Source organism: Solea senegalensis, linkage group LG14 (assembly GCF_019176455.1).
Source record: "Solea senegalensis isolate Sse05_10M linkage group LG14, IFAPA_SoseM_1, whole genome shotgun sequence".
NCBI lineage: Eukaryota > Metazoa > Chordata > Actinopteri > Pleuronectiformes > Soleidae > Solea > Solea senegalensis.
The window spans coordinates 1-23,317 of record NC_058034.1 but is presented as its reverse complement, the minus strand read 5'-3'; the positions used below and the strand labels follow the sequence as shown (position 1 = coordinate 23,317).

Here is a 23,317-nt window from a genome sequence, read left to right as displayed (position 1 = left end):
ACTTTGACTGGTGTGCCAATGCAGAAGCGCCTTAACTATTCCAGGAACCAAATAGAAGAGAATTTTTTTATGGTAACTCTAATTGAAAAATTAGTGTGTCATAGCTGAACACTATTTCTTGAAATAAATTGAAGACTCACCAACAACGACACATTATTTCAATCTCTCAATAATTGTAAATCAGCTGTTGAGCTCTTCCTCCAAATTTCCTCATTTTGTTCATCTGTAATTTTTACTATCATATACAGTATACCGACAACTGTTGCAACTGTGATTTAATTTCTAAAATTGTTGATGAAATAAAAAACACAAACATTCTGAATGTAAAAACATTAAAGAATACATTCATAAAATAAACTCTTTAATGATGAATCTTGTATTCGCTATACTGCAGTCTACATGCATATTCAATTACATGACACAGAGGCTATAATTAAATCAATTTTCATGAATGTTATAAAACGGTAACACTTTTTAGTTATTTGAAGGTATCTACATAAGAGATATATCACACTGTCATAACCATGACATCACACTGTCATGAACCTGTCATAAATTGTATGAACTTGTCATAAACGTTAAACATAAACATGAAGCCTACAGTCACAAAACTGGGTTATAAAATGGACAGTGATATTAAATTGGACCATCAAATTGATGCAGTAGTGAAGTCCAGCTTTTTCCACTTAAGAAAGCTGACAAAGGTAAAACCTTTTCTTTCAGCCCAGCACTGCACCAACCTCTACAACAACTGTAATTCATGCATTTATTACGTCTCGCTTAGATTACTATAATGCACTTTATCTTAGAGTCAGTCGGACATCCCTCATGTCTCCAGCTTGTCCAAAATGTTGCAGCAAATCTTTTAACTGGAGCACGTAAGAGGGAACACATGACGCCTATTTTAGCCTCACTCCACTGGCAATCTGTGCATTTTAGAGTTCATTCTAAAATCCTTTTATTTGTTTTTAAATCCTTAAATGGTCTTGCCCCGCCGTACCTCTCTGAGCTGTTTCATCCATACGCCTCTGCCCGGTGTCTGAGGTCAGCTGATCAGCTGCTCCTGCAGATACCAAAATCTAAACGGAAGCTCAGAGGGGACAGAACTTTTTCGATCGCTGCGCCAAGACTGTGGAACAATCTTCCACAGCATGTTAGACACACCCCTTCACTGACTACTTAAAACACATCTTAAAACCTATTTTTACTCTTTGGCTTTCAACCCAGTATGAGACATTGGTTTTTATTTTTTAATAGTTTTATTGTATGACTTTTCATTTATGTTTTTGTTAATATTTTCTACAGTATTTTATTGTTTTATTGTATGTTTTATTATTTGTACTTATATTTTATTTATCTCTGTTGTACAGCACTTTGTTTCAGCTGTTGTTTTTAACGTGCTTTATAAATAAAGTTGGATTGGAATGGATTGGAATTACTTCTGTCATTAAGTGTCATTCGGTTTTTGTCATGAAACTTGACATTAATCAAAGTGACATTACCAGAAGTTGTCTTATTTATGACATGTTGACATTAAATTTGTTTGGGATTTCTTAATAATGACAACTAGACATTAACCAGGATGACATTATGAGAGTATGTATTGTCATGACAACATGACAAACTCTTTTTGTATTCATGAACTATTGTCATAATAATTATTACAATTAGATGTGCAAGGCTACAGACCAATTCTAGCACTTAACACACAGATCAATGTGTAACAGGATAGTTCCATGGATTAATGTATTATAAGAACTGGATAGAGCACCACCCCTCTGGTTCCGTTCATTCCTATGGAGTTGCTCACCCAGCGCATATGCCAAAAAAGTTTCTGATTTCCGCGTTTATGTCCGGGTTTTGTAGAGCATGAGCATGCGCAGTAGTGTTACCCCCCATGATGCCTTTCGGCTATGTGAACGAGCCGTCCGCGTTCTCGACTTGCTTGGCCCGTTAAAAAATTGTCAAGACTGGCTCATATGACTTGACAAAAACAACAAGGTACAAGAGAGATGCCTACAATTTATTTATAATCAAAATAATAATCTAAACCAAATATAACCTATATCTGTAAAGGTGAATCAGTTGTAAATGCAGGTGCATGGATGTGTGTGAGTGTTGGATGTGAAACTAAGAACAAAACAAGATGAGCTGCAGGATGCCAGGCTGGAAATGCTGAGAGAGCGAGAGCACGGCTGGACTGCTGGGCTTTAAAGACACAGCCCTGCCTCCTTGGAAACTACACACACCTGCAATGCATAGGCTTGATTGCATGCCTGAGTAAAACAAAGAGAAAGGGAGAGAGGCACACCTACACAACCCCGCCCACTCAGGGTCGACCCCTGAAGACAGGAACTCAAAAGAGTGACCGTCCCAAACATGAACTACCACCAAATATTTTCAATAACAATAAACACAAATAATTACCCCCTCTTTTTCTGCATATCCTAACCCAAACTCACTCACTTGTCTCAGTACTCTGCAACCTGGTACCGGGAAGCCTATTTAAGAGACTGAAACATTGGCTGAGCAGGAGAGAAATGTAGGGAAAAGTTAAGGGTCATAACAAAAAACAACATGATCAACTGATCCCCTGAAAAGGTTTTAATACTTTAAGGCAGAGGTGCCCGCGGCGAGGCATCTGCCAGGAAATTGTCATGCCCTTTAATGTGACGAATGTCTACATCATAACCCTGTAGAAATAACGACCATCTGACGAGTCTCTGGTTTGGGGATCTAAAGGAACCCAAAAATGTCAGAGGGTTGTGGTCTGTATAAACCACCAGGGGTGCCGTTCCATCAACATATACCTCGAAATGTTCCAGGGCCAAGATGAGTGTTAAGGAGAAGAACAGAGCAAAGTCTTGACATTATCAAACGCCTTCTGACAATCAGTAGACCTCACAAACTTAACTTTAAACTTAAATAGTTCAGTTAATGGAAATACGACTGTGGAAAAGTTTCTAAAGAAACTTCTGTAATAGCCAACCAAACCCAGAAAATGTTGGAGCTCTTTTTAGTGGTAGGTTGGGGAAATTCAGACACTGCCAGTACTTTCGCCTGCACAGGAACCCTGCCCAACCACACGGCCCAGATAAGTTACTGTCGCCCGATCAAACTCACACTTTGCCAGGTTAACGGTTAACTGTGCTTCAGCCAACCTCTCAACCAATGCTTTTATTCTCTGTAAATGAGAATGCCAATGAGAATTGCAGTACCGAGGATGGTACTGCAATGTCATTTGCCAACAAGTAATCAATCTCAGCATTCAAATGTTTAAGCTTTTAAGGACTTGTGCGGTAAAATCGCTGTCTAATTGGCTGAGCTTCACCCACATCAATATCATGCTCAATCCAGGTGGTACGGGACAGCACGTCACCAAAAAGCTGTGGAAATTTTCCAATCAGTCCCATCAATTGGACACGCAGTGACTCAGGCAGATGAGCAAATGAAGAGTCCAGGTTGCACAAAGAATCATAGTTTTTAATCTGCCACTCACCAAACTGTCATCAGGCTCAGGGACGCTGTCCAGTGCTTCTGTTGCACTCCAGGTGTCCACACCGAGCACTGGACCCACGTTACCCTTTACGGCACTGTCACCTTTCAAACACTGATAATACAGCTTTAGCAGGTTAACATGATACAGATGAGACTTTCTTCAATGTTCTTCTGGTGTAGCTATAAGATAATTCAAAGACTTGAATTTACTTTTTCTATTACAGTATAAGGGCCGGAAGATTTAGCCTGGAAAGGTGAAATAACCAGCGGCGTCAAAGCCAGGACTCCGATCCCCAGGACTAAAACCATGGCGCTCTGTACCCTGGTCATAATGAGCTTTCATTTTGGTCTGAGACTGCCCCAGTTTCTCCTTAGCCAACATCCCTGCCATAAATAATTTTGAAAATTCATTTACAAAGTCGATCAGATTTCGTGGAGCTTTGGTGGGAGCCAACCCAATTTTCAGCCCTGTCAGTGGTCCGCGCACAGAGCGCCAAAATACCAAGTTGTTCGAGCTAAAGCCCGTACTCTCATGCACTGCTTCTCTTGCTGCTAACATTAACCATGGGAGACCCTCATCCCAGTCCCGATCTAACTGTGCAAAATGCACGCAGCAATGATTTAAGCTCCGATGGAACCTCTCTAACGCGCTTTGGCTTTGCGCATAATATGCAGTGGACCGATTATGGCCAACCCCCAGTGTTTTCAAAACCTGAGCAAAAGTGTGAGCAAAAATTAGAACCCCGATCACTGTGTATAACTTTTGGTATCCCAAACACTGAGAAAGTGATTTAACAACAGATTTAGTGGTGATGGATCTAAGTGGATAAGCAGCAGGGTAACTAGGGGTCATCACAAAATGTAAAATAAAACTCCTAATTGCCTTCATTTTTTCACATCTCGTAAGGTTTTCACATCGTACGCTTCCCTGACAGTAGCGCCCGTTCCCGAGACGCCACATGACCGCGTTTTGTTGTGTTCATACACAGATGTGATGTCACTCTGAGAAATGTTTGTATTTTTTGAGGGGACGGTGCTCTATCCAGTTCTTATAATACATCCATGGATAGTTCACAAAACTGGTTGTCATGACACAATTATGACAGTGTCATGAATAACTTCTCAGACCTCAAGTAAAATGGTACCATGTCGATTTGTCATTAAGATATCATGAAGAATAGACTGGCTATCATGATACCATTATGATAGTGTATTGAATAAATTCTCGGACCTCAAGTAAAGTGGTACCATTTTGATTTGTTATTAAGATATCATGAAACGTGGCAGAACCATTTTGGTGTACATGTAATTTTACCGTCACAAGCTGTTCAAAACTTTGTCAAGACAATCGGCCTTAATATTTGTTAAGGCTGAATATTTTGTCATTGCATTGGTAAAATCATGACCTATCTAAACAAACAGTCAGGAGTTGCACAATAAATGCACTTTAATAAAATCAAACATAACATTTTTAAATGTTTGCCATAACAGTTTTATATGTTTGGGTCTCACATGCTTGAGTACAGGAGTTGCACAATAAATAAGTTTAATACTTCAATTACAAAAAAATGTAACTTGTTCTCGCAACAACCACCACGTTGTATTATTGGCTAATCAAAAAAACAAACAAAAGAAACTCTGCATGTACCATGAACATGAGCTTTATTGAAAATAAGGAGAAATAGCTAGTTTCTAGTGCTAGCTAGCAAACTACGTTTCTTTCATGTTAACCAAATGTTAGCAACAGCTATCTAAAGTTAACACAGGCTGACGTTAAGAACAAGGAAGACCACTGTCGATGATAGACTGGGATTCCAACAGAAAATACAGTTCCAATATGCTTTGCTTATCATTAACATACCTCTCCTTTACTGCAAGCTGCCCTGAACACTGCCCTACACACTGCCCTGCATGCTGTCAAAACTTCTCTCCCCATCTGATTGCGAAACACAACTTCTCTCCTCAACTGATGGCAAAACATACAAACGGCTCACCAGATTAGTCTACTGGTGATTCTTGGGATTTCACGTTGGGATTTACATTTCTGAAGACAGAAGCAGAATAAAGAAACACCTCTTAACTGTTAACTGTGACTCTGAACTGTGTGGCTTGCAAAACATTAGCTATGGCCCGGTTGATATGTTACATTATGGGATCATTTATTTTGATGAATGATGAATAGTTGCTTACATTAATCTAGACAAACATGGTGGCCATTTAGCCCAATTAGAGCAACGGTATGGGATCTTTTATGCTTTATATAGTTATTATATACAGTACTATAGAAAAATTTAAAAACAACTGCATTAGGCCACTATGTAGCCAAGTCTTTTAGAAATAACTGCATAGAGTTACTACAGACTGGTCTCCAATTAATATAATTATCTTGTCTTAAGGTTTGCGGCTAAAATAACTAGATATGATCTCTGATGGGATAGCAGGAAGCTCAAGGACACTGTCCAGGATGGCCTAAAAACTCAGAGAGGTTGGTGCATGATGTAGGCTAATATTGCTTCAACGTCACAGTCCACAACTAGGTTTGACATCACTATATTTGCCACATTGCAAACCATTCTAAAAATTACATTAAATAAATGTAAATCCATTTCCTGTATTAAGATAGGCTACTCGCAAATATAGTGCAGTGCAATATGATATTATAGGAACAGCTCATATAGAAATTGGAAATTTAATATCTGTCCCAGGAACTAAAGGTTTTCCATGAATAGAAGAAAAACACTTGCATGAGCCAAAACAATTAGCCATGAAGGACTAAGATATGAGACTGTCCTCAACCTTTCTTTGTTTTTTAGTATCATCATGGCCGATGTGGTAACACTTGGCGTCATCCATGTGGGTTTTTGGTATGCTTGAGGTGGATGGTGAATCCCGAAGAACCATTTGAAATTGGTGAAAAATCGCTCAAGCCAAACCCTGATACATCATATCCAGAAGCATGTGAGACCCAATGCCACCATCCTCACTGATGAATGGCGTGCCTATAGGGACAAGCTTTACCGGCATGGATATATACAGTTTACGGTGTGCCACAAACAGAACTTTGCAAATCAAAACAGTGGTGCTCATACACAACATTTTGAGCGTGCATGGCAAACACATAAAAAATAAAATTTGGCGCCTAATAGGGAACCAAACAACAGAATCCCTCCAAGCACACCTGAAAATGATAGTGGTGCTACTGGTTGGGGCTTCGCCATAATAATGGTGTACTGGGAAGACTGGAACATGACATTAAAAAGAGCCATAGGTGATCTATGATCAATTGTTAGCAGGGTAAGCTGTGTAAACAATAGTTTATGTTTAGATGCATTAAGTTGTCGGCACGGCATGCCACGGCACGATTAGGTTGCATCTCCACTACAAAAAAGCACCTACTTAACGTGGGCGGAGTCATCACTGCACGGCTGAGTGAAACTGTGGTGACTTTGTTTTGTACGCGACAGACACACACACACACACACACGAGTGACTAGTGACTTTACACCAGACTTCTGTAGTTGTTGGAGATTAACCCACGTTTTTAGGATTGTTCAGTAGTTTTACCTTATGTACAATTTGGCGCTGTTGGCTTGATTTCTGTCCACAAGTCTCCGGAGTACAGCCTCCTACTCCACAGACTCGCGAGCGGCATCACAGACCGCTGCCGCTGTCCCTAAATACACCACTCCACTTAAAAAGACTGAGACAGAGCCATACCCCTCCCCCACCTTGGACAGTCAGATCATCTCTCCCTGCTGCTTCCCCCAGCCTACACCCCCCTCAGACGCAGGACCAGGCCCACCACAAAGACTGTTAAAATCTGGCCAGAAGATGCTCTCTCAAAACTACAAGACTGCTTCAATATGACAGATTGGGATCTATTTGAACACAAGGAGCTGGAGAAGCACACTCAAACTGTGCTGGACTATAGTCAGTTCTGCATGGGGAACGTGACTGTGGACAAAGCCATCCGGGTTTTCCCTAACCAGAAATTCTGGATGACTAACCAGGTCCGCACACTCCTCATGGCCCTCAACGCTGCCTTCAGGTCAGGGGACAGAGCACTTTACAGTGCTGCTCGAGCTGACCTGAAGAGAGGAATTAAGAGAGTTAAAGCGGACCATAGGTTGTGTATACAGTCCCATCTGTCCAGCAACAACACACGGGAGGTATGGCAGGGAATACAGGATATCACCAACTACAGAGGCTGTGAGGCACCAACAGCAGACCGGAGTGCGATACTGGCAGAGGAGTTTAACAGCTTCTTTGCTCGGTTTGAAACATCTCAGCAGCTCTCATCTGCCCATGCCCGGCCACAATCCCCACCCGCCTCCTGCACCACACCACTTACTGTACAAGAGCACAACATCAGATGGGTGCTTCTGGCAGTGAACATCAAGAAGGCTGCTGGCCCAGATGGAGTACCAGGCAGGGTGCTCAAAGCGTGCGCCAACGAGCTTGCCCCCACCTTCACCAAAATCTTCAACCTCTCCCTGGCTCAGGCAATCATTCCATCCTGCCTTAAAACCTCAATATAATCCCGGTGCCAAAGAAGTCTCCCACCACCAGCCTGAACGATTACCGGCCGTTGGCCCTCACTCAGGTGGTCATGAAGTGCTTAGAGAGACTCGTTCTTCAGTACATTAAGGACTATCTCCCCATGGATTTTGACCCGCACCAGTTTGCATACCGTGCAAAGAGATCCACAGAGGACACCATTGTCATAGCCCTTCACTGTGTTGAACCACCTGGAGCAGCAGCAGAGCTATGTCCGGATGCTTTGTGGATTATAGTTCTGCCTTCAACACAATAATCCCTGACAGACTCACTGGTAAACTAGTCACTCTCCGCATCCCCCCTCTCACCTGTGCATGCATTAAGGACTTTCTAACCAACCGTGAGACTTGGCCCCATCCTCTCCTCCACCCGCACAGTCAGCATCGGCTCCCTGCAGGGCTGTGTGCTGAGCCCCCTCCTGTACTGCCAATACACTCACGACTGTAGCCTGGCCCACAATAGCAACACGATCATCAAGTTTGCGGATGACACTACAGTGGTTAGACACGTATCCAGAGATGACGAGGCTGCCTTCAGAGAGGAGGCCCTGAAGCTGGCAGCCTGGAGCTCAGAGAACAACCTCTCTCTGAACACCAAGAAAACCAGAGAGATCATCATCGACTTCAGGAAGCACAGCACCGACCCAGCCCCCCTCTACAACAATAATGAACAGGTGGAGAGGGTCCACACCTTTTTGGAGGTGTCTTCATCTCTGCTGACACCTCCTGGTCGGAGCATGTCACTAACATCATCAAGAAGGCTCAGCAATGCCTACACTTCCTGAGAGTCCTCAGGAAGCATAATCTTAATTCCAACCAGCTGCTGGCCTTCTACCGTTCATCTATTGAGAGCTTGCTGACCTACTGCATCACAGCATGGTACGGCAGCTGCACCATGGCAGACAGGGAGAGGCTGCAGAGAGTTGTGAAGGCAGCTCAAAAGATCGCTGGCTGCCCTCTCCTATTCCTGATGGACATCTACATCTCCCGCTGCCTCAATAGAGCCAAGGCAATCAGTAAGGACAGCTTCCACCCTGGCTCTGATCTGTTTGATCTGCTGCCCTCAATTTTATGGTCTGGCATGAATGAAACAAAACAGCAAAAGAGAAATAACACTGCTAAAAAAAAAACACCAATTTGATTAAGAAATGGTGTGTTATACAAAGTTTTAGTTCTAATGATACTTTAAAAGGTCTATTTATTATCATTACATTGTAACTATATCTATAAAATATGCAACCTGTTACTGTTACTGTTACTGTCTAAAATTCCATTTGAGTGTCACATCTATAATTTTCCAGTTTTTCTTTACCTCTACAAACATGGAATGTCTTAATAACTGTTATTAATGTATAATTAATATTGTTTTGCTTTTAAAAAACCCCAACATAAAACCAAACGTTTCTGTGTACACAATACTAAACAAGTAACCACTGACAAAATTTGAACGGTGGGTGTGTGTTGTGAGGAATTGATGAGATGTTTGACTGAGACAAAAGAGGGACTGCCGCTATGAATGATCTATGAAACACACCCAGTACCCGAAACCTGTACAGTATATAAAGGGCCTCTGTGATGATCAGCATCAAGACAGGCTAGTCCACAGTATTTACCTAGAGTGTACATCATGATGAAGCGGCTCCTTTCTTTGGCTTTGATTGTGGCTCTCTCCAGCACAGGTAACTGTTCTCATTTATACAATATTTTTTCAGCAGCAGCTAATTTACGTTAAGGAATTACAATTTCACACTCAACAGTCTTGATTGTAAGAATTAGACAACCTAATTCTTTAAAATATGCTGAGGAATTATGAATTCTAAGAGTCATGTTCAATACAGCAGAATGTGCAACAGTCTAAACACTTAGGGAATGTAAAACTGTGTCATTAAACAAAGTTGTAAACATCATGGAGCTTGTGCATATTAGATTCAGTTAGTTGTACTAATTTTTCTGAATAGATATTTTTTCCTGTAAAAACATTGTTGTAGTTTTATTATTTATTTATTTTCTTATGGCTCTGAATTTATGAGATTTAAAAAAAATGTTTTGTGTGCTTGCTCACGGCTATCAAGAAGCTCGTTGGACATGTTTTTCTGTCTGAACATCCACAAAGTCCTGAGGTGCATGCATAAAGTCAACAAACTAATAACAATACCATCAATATTAGGTAAAGGCAGGAAAATCTTCTAATGTCTCAACCATCAGCAAAGTGAAATTGGATGACACTGAACAACTGGGATATCTATACATTCAATTGAGCGATCAAGACGGAAACGGAAGCTTCTCAGCTCAAAAACAAATCTCATAAATTCAGGAAAAATTATCTCATTAATTTAGAAAAACACAGCGCTTATTTATTTTTAGTAAATGCAATACACGTCCGTATCTCTGAATGCTTTTGAACTTAGAAATTTTTTAATGTTTTAATTCCTCTTCACTTTACAGCTGGAGCACTTGTGTGTCAGAATTGCACAGATGACTATTGTACAAGCCCAGTGCCACGAACATGTGACACAGAGACAATGTGTATAACTGCTGCCATTACAGGTACTTTTTTGAACACATCATTTGTTACTACTCAATGACAAACAAGTGTGGTTTGAATAATATAATTAACAAACTGCACTTTGACTCTGCAGCGGTTTCATCTGGAACTCCTGGAACCAAAATCTTCAAAGCATGTGCATCGTCCTCCCTGTGTCCAGTCACAGGCTCCCAGACATTTTCTGTTAACTTGGGTGTTTCAAGTGCACTTGCATCTGCTACGTGCTGCGACTCAGATAACTGCAACTCAGCCACTCTATCTTGTAAGTACAGGGGGATGATTATCAAATTTAATACTAATGATAAGGAGAGAGATAATGTTCTCAATTCTTCATGAACATTATTTCATTATTTTCTGTTTCAGTCCCCACTTCTCCATCACCCAACAGCTTACTGTGTTATGTATGTTACCCTGCCACCTCTCTATGCACCACTTCAATCACATGTAATGGAACAGAGGATCGCTGCTTTCAAGCAAGCTGTGAGTCGTCTTCTTATATCTTTTAGTCATTTAGTTATTTTGGCATCAATTAAGCTGTGTTCCGATACTTTCATATACTGTCACTTTTGAGATTGGTTTGACTGTTTTTTTAAGTTTGTGGCTGCTATGTTTCTTTTACCAAAATGTCCTATATATATACTGGAATATATACAATATATATATATATATATATATATATATATATATATATATATATACTGGACACACGGACATAAGTGCATGCGTGTGTGTGTTACGTACATAGACTGAATTAAATAGAGATTGAAACACCAAGGCTTTCACTTCCACAGACGATACATTTAGTGTGAAACAAAATGGAAATTATTTTTTTTATCTTCAGTGTCAGATGGTGCCACAACTTCTCGTGCCTTTGGTTGTGCATCTACAAACATGTGTGCAGCATCTGCCAGCCTAGGGACGCTACCTTTTATGAAGGATGTTGGCAGTATAACCAGTGGATCTGCCTGTTGTGCAACAAATCTATGTAACACTCTCACAGCAACAACTGCTGCTCCAACCACAAATACTACCGTTCCAACCACAACTAATACTTCTCCAACCACTACTACTGCCCCAACAACTACTACAACAACCACTACAACTGCCTCAATTACAACAACTACTGCCCCGACAACTGCTATGACAACTGCAACAACTACTGATCCAACAACCACAACTGCTGCGGGAACTGCAACAACTATTGACCCAACAACTGCTGCAGTATCAACTACTGCCCCCACAACCACAACCTCTGCTGCGGCAACAGCAACAAACTACTGCCCGACAACTGCTATGACAACCAGCAACTACTGCCCCAACAGCCAACTGCAAGGGAACTGCAACAACTACTGCCCAATAACCACACAACCGCTGTGGCAATGCAACAACTACTGCCCCACAACCACAACCTCTGCTGTGGCAACAGCAACAACACCGCCCGACAACCGCTATGACAACCGCAAACAACTCCTGCCCCATCAACCACAACTGCGCGCAACTGCAACAACTACTGCCCCAACAACCACAACTGCTGCGGGAACTGCAACAACTACTGCCCCAACAATCACAACAACTGCTGTGGCACCTGCAACAACTGGTTTGACAACTGCAACAACTACTGCCCCGCCCACAACTGCTGCGACAACTGCAACAACTATTGCCCCAACAACTGCTGCGACAACTGCAACAACTATTGCCCCAACAACTGCTTTGGCAACTGCAAACAACTACTGCCCCAACAACTACAACGGCTACTGCCCCAATAACCATTAACAACTGGTGTGGCAATTGCAACAACTACTGCCCCAACAACCACAACATCTACTGCCCCAACTACTGCAGCAACTACAACAACTACTGCACCAACCACTACAACTACTGCACCAACTACTGCCCCAACAACCACAACAACTGCTTTGGCAACAACTACTGCCCAATAACCACAACAACTGGTGTGGCAATTGCAACAACTACTTCCCCAACAACCACAACATCTCTGCCCCAACTACTGCAACAACTACAACAACTACTGCACCAACCACTACAACATCCGCACCAACTACTGCCACAACAACCACAACTGCTGCGAGAACTGCAACAACTACTGCCCCAACAATCACAACAACTGCTGTGGCACCTGCAACAACTGGTTTGACAACTGCAACAACTACTGCCCAACGCGTCCACAACCTGCGACAACTACTGCTGCACAACTATTGCCCCAACAACTGCTTGGCAACGCAACAACTACTGCCCCAACAACTACAATGGCTACGCCCCAATAACCATTAACAACTGGTGTGGCAATTAAACAACTACGCCCCAACAACACAACATCTACTGCCCCAACTACTGCAGCAACTACAACAACTACTGCACCAACTACTGCCCCAACAACCACAACAACTGCTGGCAACTGAACAACTATTGCCCCAACAACCGCTGTGGCAACTACTGCTCCAACAACCACAACAACCGCTCCGCAACTGAATGACTACTGCCCCAACAACCACAACTGATGCAGAAACTGCAACAACTACTGCCCCAATAAGCACAACAATGGAAAGTGCAACAACTACTGCCCCAACAACTACAACTGGCAACCGCAACAACTACTGCCCCAACAACTACAACAGCTACTGCCCCAATAACCACAACAACTGGTGGGCAATTGCAACAACTACTGCCCTAACAACCACATCTGCTTGGCAACAGCAACAACTACTGCCCCGACAACCACAACAACTGCTCCGCAACTGACACAACTACTGCCCCAACAACAACAATTGATGCAGAAACTGCAACAACTACTGCCCCAATAAGCACAACAACTCCTGTAAGTGGCAACTACTGCCCCCACAACCACAACCTCTGCCCGACAACTGCGGCAACTGCAACAACTTCTGCCCCAACTACAACAACTGGTGTGGCAATTGCAACAACTACTGCCCCAATAACCACAACAACTGGTGTGGCAATTGCAACAACTACGCCCCAAAACCACAACATCTACTGCCCCAACTACCGCAGCAACTACAACAACTACTGCACCAACCACTACAACTACTGCAACAACTACCCCAATAACCACAACAACTGGTGTGGCAATTGCAACAACTACTTCCCAACAACCGCAACATCTACTGCCCCAACTACTGCAGCAACTACAACAACTACTGCACCAACCACTACAACTACTGCAACAACTACTGCCACAACAACCACAACTGCCGCGGAACTGCAACAACTACTGCCCCAACAATCACAACAACTGCTGGGGCACCTGCAACAACTGGTTTGACAACCGCAACAACTACAACGTCCACAACTGCTGCGACCTAACTGCCCCAACAACTGCCGCGACAACTGCAACAACTATTGCCCCAACAACTGCTTTGGCAACTGCAACAACTACTGCCCCAACAACTACAATGGCTACTGCCCCAATAACCAACAACTGGTGTGGCATTGCAACAACTACTGCCCCAGCAACCACAACATCTACTGCCCCAACTACTGCTGCAACTACAACAACTACTGCACCAACCACTACAACTACTGCAACTACCGCCCCAACAACCACAACAACTGCTTTGGCAACTGCAACAACTCCTGACCCATCAACCACAACTGCTGTGGCAACTGCAACAACTACTGCCCCAACAACCACAACAACTGCTGTGGAACTGCAACTACTGCCCCAACAACTGCTGTGGCAACTGCAACAACTACTGCTCCAACAACCACAACAACTGCTCCGCAACTGACACAACTACGCCCCAACAACCACAACAATTGTTGCAGAAACTGCAACAACTACGCCCCAATAAGCACAACAACTCCCAGTGCAACAACTACTGCCCCAACAACTACAACTGCTGCGGCAACTGCAACAGCTACGCCCCAACAACTACAACAGCTACCGCCCCACAACAACTGGTGGCAATTGCAACAACTTGCCCCAACAACCACAACATCTGCTGTGGCAACAGCAACAACTACTGCCCCGACAACCGCTGTGGCAACAGCAACAACTACGCCCCATCAACCACAACCGATGCGCAACTGCAACAACTACGCCCCAACAACCACAACAACTGCTGTGGCAACTGCAACAACTATTGCCCCAACTAAGCTGCAACAACTACTCAACAACCACAACAACTGCTCCGGCAACTGACACAACTACTGCCCCAACAACCACAACAATTGATGCAGAAACTGCAACAACTACTGCCCCAATAAGCACAACAACTCCTGTGGCAAGTAACAACTACTGCCCCCACAACCACAACCTCCCCGACAACTGCCGGCAACTGCAACAACTACTGCCCCAACAACTACAACAACTGGTGTGGCAATTGCAACAACTACTGCCCCAATAACCACAACAACTGGTGTGGCAATTGCAACAACTACTTCCCCAACAACCAAAACATCTACTGCCCCAACTACTGCAGTAACTACAACAACTACTGCACCAACTACTGCCCCAATAACCACAACAACTGGTGTGGCAATTGCAACAACTACTGCCCCAAAAACCACAACATCTACTGCCCCAACTACGCAGCAACTACAACAACTACTGCATCAACCACTACAACTACCACCAACTACTGCCCCAACAACCACAACAACTGCTGGCAATTGCAACAACTAATGCCCCAATAACCACAACAACTGGTGTGGCAATTGCAACAACTACTTCCCCAACAACCACAAAACATCTACTGCCCCAACTACGCAGCAACTGCAACAACATCTGCACCAACCACAACAACTGCACCAACTACAACAACTACTGCACCAACAACTCCACAACTGTGCCAACTAACCACAACCCTGCCCCAACAACCTGCAACTACCCAACCACTGCAGCAACAAACAACAAACACACAACAACTACACCCCAACTAACAACCACAACAACTGCTTTGCAGCAACTGTGCAACAACTACTTCCCAACAACCACAACATCTACTGCCCCAACTACTGCTGCAACTACAACAACTACTGCAACCAACCACACAACTACTGCAACAACTACTGCCCCAACAACCACAACTGCTGTGGAACTGCAACAACCTACTGCCCAACAATCACAACAACTGCTGGGGCACCTGCAACAACTGGTTTGACAACCGCAACAACTACTGCCCCAACGCCCACAACTGCTGCGCATTAACTGCAACAACTATTGCCCCAACAACTGCGACAACTGCAACTATTGCCCCAACAACTGCTTTGGCGCTGCAACAACCACGCCCCAACAACTACAATGGCTACTGCCCCAATAACCACAACCGGTGTGGCAATTGCAACAACTACCCCAACAACCACAACATCTACTGCCCCAACTACTGCAGCAACTACAACAACTACTGCACCAACCACTACAACTACTGCACCAACTACTGCCCCAACAACCACAACAACTGCTTTGGCAACTGCAACAACTCCTGACCCATCAACCACAACTGCTGTGGCAACAGCAACAACTACTGCCCCAACAACCACAACTGCTGTGGCAACTGCAACAACTACAACAACTGCTGGAACTACAACAACTACTGTGCCAACCACTACAACAATTGATGCAGAAACTGCAACAACTACTGCCCCAATAAGCACAACAACTCCTGTGGAAAGTGCAACAACTACTGCCCCAACAACTACAACTGCCAAGGCAACTGCAACAACCTACTGCCCCAACAACTACAAACACCGCCCCAATAACCACAACAACTGGTGGCAATTGCAACAACTACTGCCCCAACAACCACAACATCTGCTGTGGCAACAGCAACAACTACTCCACTGTGCAACCCAACCGATGCGCAACTGCAACAACTATTGCCCTAACAACCACAACAACTGCTGTGGCAACTGCAACAACTATTGCCCCAACAACTGCTGTGGCAACTGCAACAACTATTGCTTCAACAACCACAACAACTGCGCAACTGACAATAACTACAACAACCACAACAATTGATGCAGAAACTGCAACAACTACTGCCCCAATAAGCACAACAACTCCTGTGGCAAGTGCAACAACTACTGCCCCCACAACCACAACCTCTGCCCGACAACCGCGCAACTGCAACAACTACTGCCCCAACAACTACAACAACTGGTAATTGCAACAACTACTGCCCCAATAACCACAACAACTGGTGTGGCAATTGCAACAACTACTTCCCCAACAACCACAACATCTACTGCCCCAACTACCGCAGTAACTACAACAACTACTTCCCCAACAACTACAACGGCTACTGCCCCAATAACCACAACAACTGGTGTGGCAATTGCAACAAACACTGCCCCAGAAACCACAACATCTACTGCCCCAACTACTGCCCCAACTACAACAACTACTGCCAACCACTACAACTACTGCACCAACTACTGCCCCAACAACCACAACAACTGCTTTGGCAACTGCAACAACTACGCCCCAACAACCACAACAACTGCTCTGGCAACTGCAACAACTACTGCTCTAACAACTGCTACAGCATCAAGTACTGCCCCAACAACCACAACAACTACTGCTGACACTGCAACAACTACTGATCCAACTACTGCCCCAACAACTGCTATGGCAATTGCAACGACTACTGCCCCAACAACCACAACGACTGCTGCAGCAACTACAACAACAAATGCACCAACCACTGGTTCACCAACTTCAGTGTCAGCTCATACATCAACAGCTGCAGCAACAATGACTTTTGCCCCTTCAGCAACAATGGTTGCCCCAACTACATCTTCCTCCAGTGATTCTTGTTTTGGCAAACTGGGTATCGTCTATCTTATGTTCAGACTTGTTTTCTTTGTATTATTGTAGTACTTTGCTGTGGATGAATAGCCCTCAAAGTCACCTCATTAAGTTTCTGTTGATTTGTTAAGCCACTTTGCCTTGTTTTTAAGGTTTTTAAATCCCCATTAAAGACCCACCTTTTCTCCCTGGCTTTTAACCAAGTTTACGTGGACTACAGGCAATATTTTAAATCAAATTTTAACTTCCTTAACTTTGCTCATGTATTTTGTTATCTATTTTTTATTTACTCTAACTGCGGATTTGTATAGGCCATTTTTTATCATCTGTATTGCTTTTAATCTGTACAGCACTTTGGTCAACCCCGGTTGTTTTAAATGTGCTTGAGAAATAAAGTTTGAGTTGAGTTACAGAAAATATGAAACAAAGAAACCAATGCTTGATTGGAAAATGCCTGCACAGATATGAGTGACTTAAAGAGGTTTAATTCATAGTTACATAAAAATAATTATTTAAATATTTATTGTGGTTATATAGTATTTCTTGTTTATTGATTGATGCTCTCACTTATCCTTTAGCTACTAAATTGTGTAAATGTTAATATTCTGTGTATTTAAAAAAAATAAATGGATCAACGTTTTCTTCTGGTCTTCCTACTTTGACTGGTGTGCCAATGCATAAGCACCATTACTATTCCAGGAACCAAATAAAAGCGACTTTTCTATGATAACTCTAATTGAAAAATTATGTATTATTATTTTATTATTATTAGTATGCCAAAGTTGAATACTTTTTCTTGAAACAAATTAAAGACTCACCAACAATGACACATTATTTCAATCTCCCAATACTTGTAAATCAGTTGTTGACCTCTTCCTCCAAACTTCCTCATTTTGTTCATGTGTCAATTATATACAGTAAACCGACAACTGTTGCAACTGTGATTTTATTTATTTCTTCTCATATTCAATTACAGGATACAGAAGTTATACCTTAATGAATCTTTATGAATTTAAAAAAAACATTCACAAAAAAGTTCACATGTACGTTTTTTTTTAACTTTTAAATTCAGAAAATATCAAAAGGTAAGGAAGCACATTGCATTCACTTGAAAAAAAAATTTGTTTAGTAATTTATTTTTTGGTCTTTTTTTCGGAGTAATTAATTTTTTTTCTGTTTTTCAGAGTAATTTTTTCTGTTTTTTTGTGCATTTGAAACAATGAACGCAATAAACGTTCAATTTATAACAACATGGCAGGCTTGTTTAGTTTAATTTAAAGTTTTAACTGTCCAGGGTGTACCCCTGCCTATCGCCCGATGTAGCTGAGATTGGCACGGCACCCCCCGCGACCCTCTGGTTGAGGATAAAGCGGTAGATGATGACTGACTGACTGACTTTGATCCGGGTTTAAGACACTGGGAGATAGTCCTGTCCTTAAGTCACATAGATGGTATCACCATTAGTTTGTCGACTTTCCTAGCCACCTGAGGACTTTGTTGTTGACTTCGGTTGTTCAGAAGGAAATGCTCATTCAGATCTGTTAGACATTGCAATGTTTCTCCGGGATCAGTTGGACAGATATGGCATGCTCCATGGATACAAGATGATGCATTTGAAATTTATTCAGGCTGGCTATTTGGGGACTCAAGAGATGATCAGGAGACTGCTGAAAATATGGGGAGTCACTTGCAGGTTGGAGGTTCTCGCGAGAGTTCTCAATAATTCTGAAAAACAGGAGGGGGAAAAAAATTGGCATGGAAAACAGAAAAAAAAAAATCTCAGAAAAACAGAAGAAAATTATTAGATATTTAACATATTAAATCAGTTGTTCGTGTTTAAAACGTTTTATACTAAGTACCACCTGAGACATTAATGAGCTCTTGAAGTAACACAATTGTAAATAGGATGTCACTAACAGTTGTTTTTTTCTTTACAGCTCTCACAATGTTTCTGTCATCAACTGCTGATGTTTTCCTTGGTCTACCTGTTCAACATCTTTTGCTTAGTACACCAGTGGTTTCTTTCGTCTTTTTTATGAAAATGATTAATTTTAGTTGTCATTGCATTTTAGTGCCCCAACATTTCTGGTTTATCAACTCATCCCTGAATTCTTCCCATTCATTTGAGGAAATGGGGTGTGTACTATAATTTGCTGCCACACCTAGTGCAAGATTCACAGAGAGGTTCAGTGTGATTTTTTTTCTAAACTGGTTCATGATTCAAAGCATTTGGATTCATGGCTTTACTTAATTACATGTGCCTTTACAACAAAAGAGAGTGATTCATATCTTGACTGAACAGAAATGACAATAGCATCAGCAGAACAATAGCAAGGATGAAAATAGCATAGGTAATTGGCAGACAAAATCATTTTCCAAAATGTAAAATAATCTATTATTAGATCATGAGCAAGCATCTGGGTCACATGGTGGCTAGTGGCTAGCACTAAGGGTCCGAGTTCATGACTTTTCTGTGTGGAGTTTGCCATGGGAGTTTCTTTCACATACTTATTTACGATACATCATCTGCAATCACTTTTAACAAACCACAGTGGGGCAGCATACATACCAAATCTGTAGTGACAAGGCACCCAGACTCCAGAGAAAATATATCAGTTCAGGGTTTAATAAAATAATGTAAAAAGGAGGGGGAGAGACATGGCATGTTATCTGTCCTCTGACAATAAAAATGCTATAGCAGCATAACTAAGAAATGGTCCAAGACAGACCTAAGCCAGATGTGTGTACTGTATTTGCTATAAGGTCCACCAAAAAGGTCATTTAGGTCCACTCCTTCACATATGGCGGCTGTCTGAACGACCAACATGTCTCAGTTCAGCTAAACAATTTGCATTGGAGTAACGATATAGTTCTTGTGTTTCTGATTTACAGAAGAAAAAAACCCACCAGATCTGAAACAAAATCCATTTCAGTCATTAAAATGAATTTCATCTTGAGTGGTATTATTGTTTTCTCTCATAATGTATTTTTTACACTGCTGAAAAATATTTTATTGTGAGTAAAATTGGGAAAATATAAAGACTTAATCCCTGTGGTGTGTTATACAAAGTTTTAGTTCTATAGATACTTTAAAAGGTCTATTTGTTATCATTACATTTCAGCAGATAAAATGTAACTAGATAAAATATGCAACCTGCTATTGTATAAAATTGAGAACGTTTTCCATTTGAGTCTCTCATCTATAATTTCACATATTTTTACCTCTACAAATCTCAAACATGTGTTGTCTTAATGTCTTTGGTATGTTAAATATTGTTTTTGGTTTTTTTTTTAAAGGTTTCTGTGTCCACAATGCTAAACAAGTAAATTGAATGGTGGGTGTGGGGAGGAATTGACGTGACGTTTGAATGAGACAAAAGAGGGACTGACACTATGAATGATCTCAGAAACAAGAACACACCCAGTACCTGAATCTTTTTGACATGCATCTGTTATAAAAATATTCAACACCTGTACAGTATATAAAGTGTGTCTGTGATGATCAGCATCGAGACAGACTAGTCCACAGTATTTACTGAGAGTGTACGTCATGATGAAGCGGCTCCTTTCTTTGGCTTTGATCGTGGCTCTTTCCAGCACAGGTAACTTATTTATTCTCATTTATACAATATTTTTTCAGCAACAACTAAGTGATGTTAATTTAAATAATTTAACTGGATGGATTTTCAAGAAGGAATAACAATTTCACACTCAGCAAAGGCTTGTTAATAGAATTAGACAACCTAATTATTTAAAATATGCTGAGGGATTATTGATTCTAAGGAGGGACAAATCATGTTACAATACAGCAGAATTCACAACAGTCTAAACACTTAAAGAATGTAAAAGGATTTTGTCAACTGTGTCATTAAACAAAGTTTTAAACATTATGGGGCTTGTGCATATTAGATTCAGCTAGTTGCAGTGTTTTTTTTCTTATTTTCTTATTCATTTATTTTCCCAGTCTCTGAAGTTATGAGATTAAAGAAAAAAGTGAGCTCAAAACATCCAATGAGAAACTCTCAGAATAAATCCGAGTGTTCTTTCTGTCTGAACAACCACAAAGTCCTAACAATAACTAATAACAATACCATGAATATTACGTACAGACATGAGAATGTCCCAATGCCAATGTCAATTGAGCGATCAAGATGGAAACGAAAGCTTCTCAGCGCAAAAAATCTCATAAATTCAGAGCCAGAAAAAAGCCCCAGTAAAAATTATCTACTTAATTGAGAAGAAAAAAGAGCTTTTTTAAATTATTTTAAGTGAATGCAATACGCTTCTGTCTTTGAACTCAGACATTTTTTAAATCAACAATTACAGCAATGTAAAGTTGAAGACCCTGCACTAGATTTTGAACACACTCATCCATATTTCTCATCACTTTACAGCTGGAGCACTTGTGTGTCAGACTTGCACAGATGACGATTGTACAAGCACAGTGCCACTAACATGTGACACAGAGACAATGTGTATAACTGCTGCCATTAAAGGTACTGTTTTCAACACGTAATTTGTTATTACTCATTGACAAACAAGTGGGCTTTGAATAATATAATTAACAAACTGCACTTTGACTCTGCAGCGGTTTCATCTGGAACTCCTGGAACACAAATCTTCAAAGCATGTGCATCATCCTCCCTGTGTCCAGTCACAAGCTCCCAGATATTTTCTGTTAATTTGGGTGTTTCAAGTGCACTTGCATCTGCTACGTGCTGCAACACAGATAACTGCAACTCAGCCACTCTATCTTGTAAGTACAGGTGGATGATTATCACATTTATTGCTAATAAGGAAAGAGATAATGTTCTCAATTCTTCATAAAAATGATGTCATTATTTTCTGTTTCAGTCCCAACGACTCCTTCACCCAACGGCTTTCAGTGTTACGTATGTGACCCTAACACCTCTCTATGCACCACTTCAATCACATGTACTGGAACAGAGGATCGCTGCTTTCAAGCAAGCCGTGAGTCGTCTTCTTTTATATTTGACTAATTTTGTCATTTTGGCATCAATTTAGCTAAGTTCCCATAATGAACTGTCACGGTTGCAATTACTTTGACAGTTTTCTCAAAGTTTGTGGGTGCTATGTTTCGTTCACCAAAATGTCCAATATCTATTCTGAAATATATACATTATAAATACTGGACACATGGACGTGTGCGTGTGTTCAGTACATAGACTGATTAATTGTTGGAGTTATAAATAATAATAAAAAAAAAAATAATGAAACACCGAGGCTATCACTTCCACAGAAGATGTGTTAAGAAAATAATAATGATTTTTCATCTTCAGTGTCAGATGGGGCCACCACTTCTCCTGCCTTTGGTTGTGCATCTACAAACATGTGTGCAGCATCTGCTAGCCTGGGGACACTACCATTTATGAAGGATGTTGGCAGTATAACCAGTGGACCTGCCTGTTGTGGAACAAATCTATGTAACACTCTCACAACAACAAATACTGCTTCAACCACAACTACTACTGCTCCAACCACAACAATTAGTGCACCAACTACAACTACTGCATCAACTACAACTGCTCCAACCACAACTACTACTTTACCAACGACTACAACTACTGCCCCAACTACAACAACCACCACTCCAACCACAACTACTAACAACTACTACTGCTCCTACCACAACTAGTGCTCCTACCACAACTACTGCTCCAACCACTATAACTACTGCACCAACCACTATAACTACTGCACCAACCACAACTGCCCTAACTAAAACACCTCCTTTACAAACCACTACAACTACTGCTCCGACCACAACTACTGCGCAAACCACTACAAATACTAAACAAACCACTACAACTACTGGTCAAACCACAACAGCTAATGCTCCATCTACAACTACTGCATCAACTACAATAACCGCTACATCCACAACAACTACTGCTCCAACCACAACAACTA

At 41.7% G+C, this 23,317-nt stretch overlaps 3 protein-coding genes across 3 annotated transcripts; all 3 read left to right on the top strand.

Moving 5' to 3' along the window:
- Positions 1-1,786: 1,786 nt before the first annotated feature.
- LOC122780340 lies at positions 1,787-9,286 on the top strand. The gene is made up of 2 exons (XM_044043215.1): positions 1,787-6,591; positions 7,280-9,286. Exons 1-2 carry the CDS (start codon positions 6,467-6,469, stop codon positions 8,034-8,036), a joined length of 882 nt encoding a protein of 293 aa, XP_043899150.1. The 5' UTR covers positions 1,787-6,466; the 3' UTR covers positions 8,037-9,286.
- A 283-nt stretch (positions 9,287-9,569) lies between these two features.
- Positions 9,570-12,376, top strand: LOC122780339 (cell wall protein DAN4-like). Its single transcript, XM_044043214.1, has 6 exons — positions 9,570-9,733; positions 10,500-10,601; positions 10,694-10,861; positions 10,963-11,079; positions 11,441-11,901; positions 12,100-12,376. Exons 1-6 carry the CDS (start codon positions 9,682-9,684, stop codon positions 12,370-12,372), a joined length of 1,173 nt encoding a protein of 390 aa, XP_043899149.1. The 5' UTR covers positions 9,570-9,681; the 3' UTR covers positions 12,373-12,376.
- Positions 12,377-21,688: 9,312 nt separating this feature from the next.
- Positions 21,689-23,042, top strand: LOC122780981 (integumentary mucin C.1-like). The gene is made up of 4 exons (XM_044044451.1): positions 21,689-21,882; positions 21,975-22,142; positions 22,241-22,357; positions 22,687-23,042. Exons 1-4 carry the CDS (start codon positions 21,858-21,860, stop codon positions 23,040-23,042), a joined length of 666 nt encoding a protein of 221 aa, XP_043900386.1. The 5' UTR covers positions 21,689-21,857.
- The last annotated feature ends 275 nt before the right edge of the window (positions 23,043-23,317 follow it).

Excerpts from the sequence above, each read along its gene's own strand:
- LOC122780340 (XM_044043215.1), top strand. The coding sequence starts at position 6,467 with ATGCCACCATCCTCACTGATGAATGGCGTGCCTATAGGGACAAGCTTT. Across the intron at positions 6,592-7,279 it reads ACAGTGGTGCTCATACACAA|CAGACGCAGGACCAGGCCCA; the intron begins CATTTTGAGCGT and ends CTACACCCCCCT.
- LOC122780339 (XM_044043214.1), top strand. The coding sequence starts at position 9,682 with ATGATGAAGCGGCTCCTTTCTTTGGCTTTGATTGTGGCTCTCTCCAGC. Across the intron at positions 9,734-10,499 it reads TGTGGCTCTCTCCAGCACAG|CTGGAGCACTTGTGTGTCAG; the intron begins GTAACTGTTCTC and ends TTCACTTTACAG. Across the intron at positions 11,080-11,440 it reads TCGCTGCTTTCAAGCAAGCT|TGTCAGATGGTGCCACAACT; the intron begins GTGAGTCGTCTT and ends TTTTATCTTCAG.
- LOC122780981 (XM_044044451.1), top strand. The coding sequence starts at position 21,858 with ATGTGTATAACTGCTGCCATTAAAG. Across the intron at positions 21,883-21,974 it reads TATAACTGCTGCCATTAAAG|CGGTTTCATCTGGAACTCCT; the intron begins GTACTGTTTTCA and ends TTGACTCTGCAG. Across the intron at positions 22,358-22,686 it reads TCGCTGCTTTCAAGCAAGCC|TGTCAGATGGGGCCACCACT; the intron begins GTGAGTCGTCTT and ends TTTCATCTTCAG.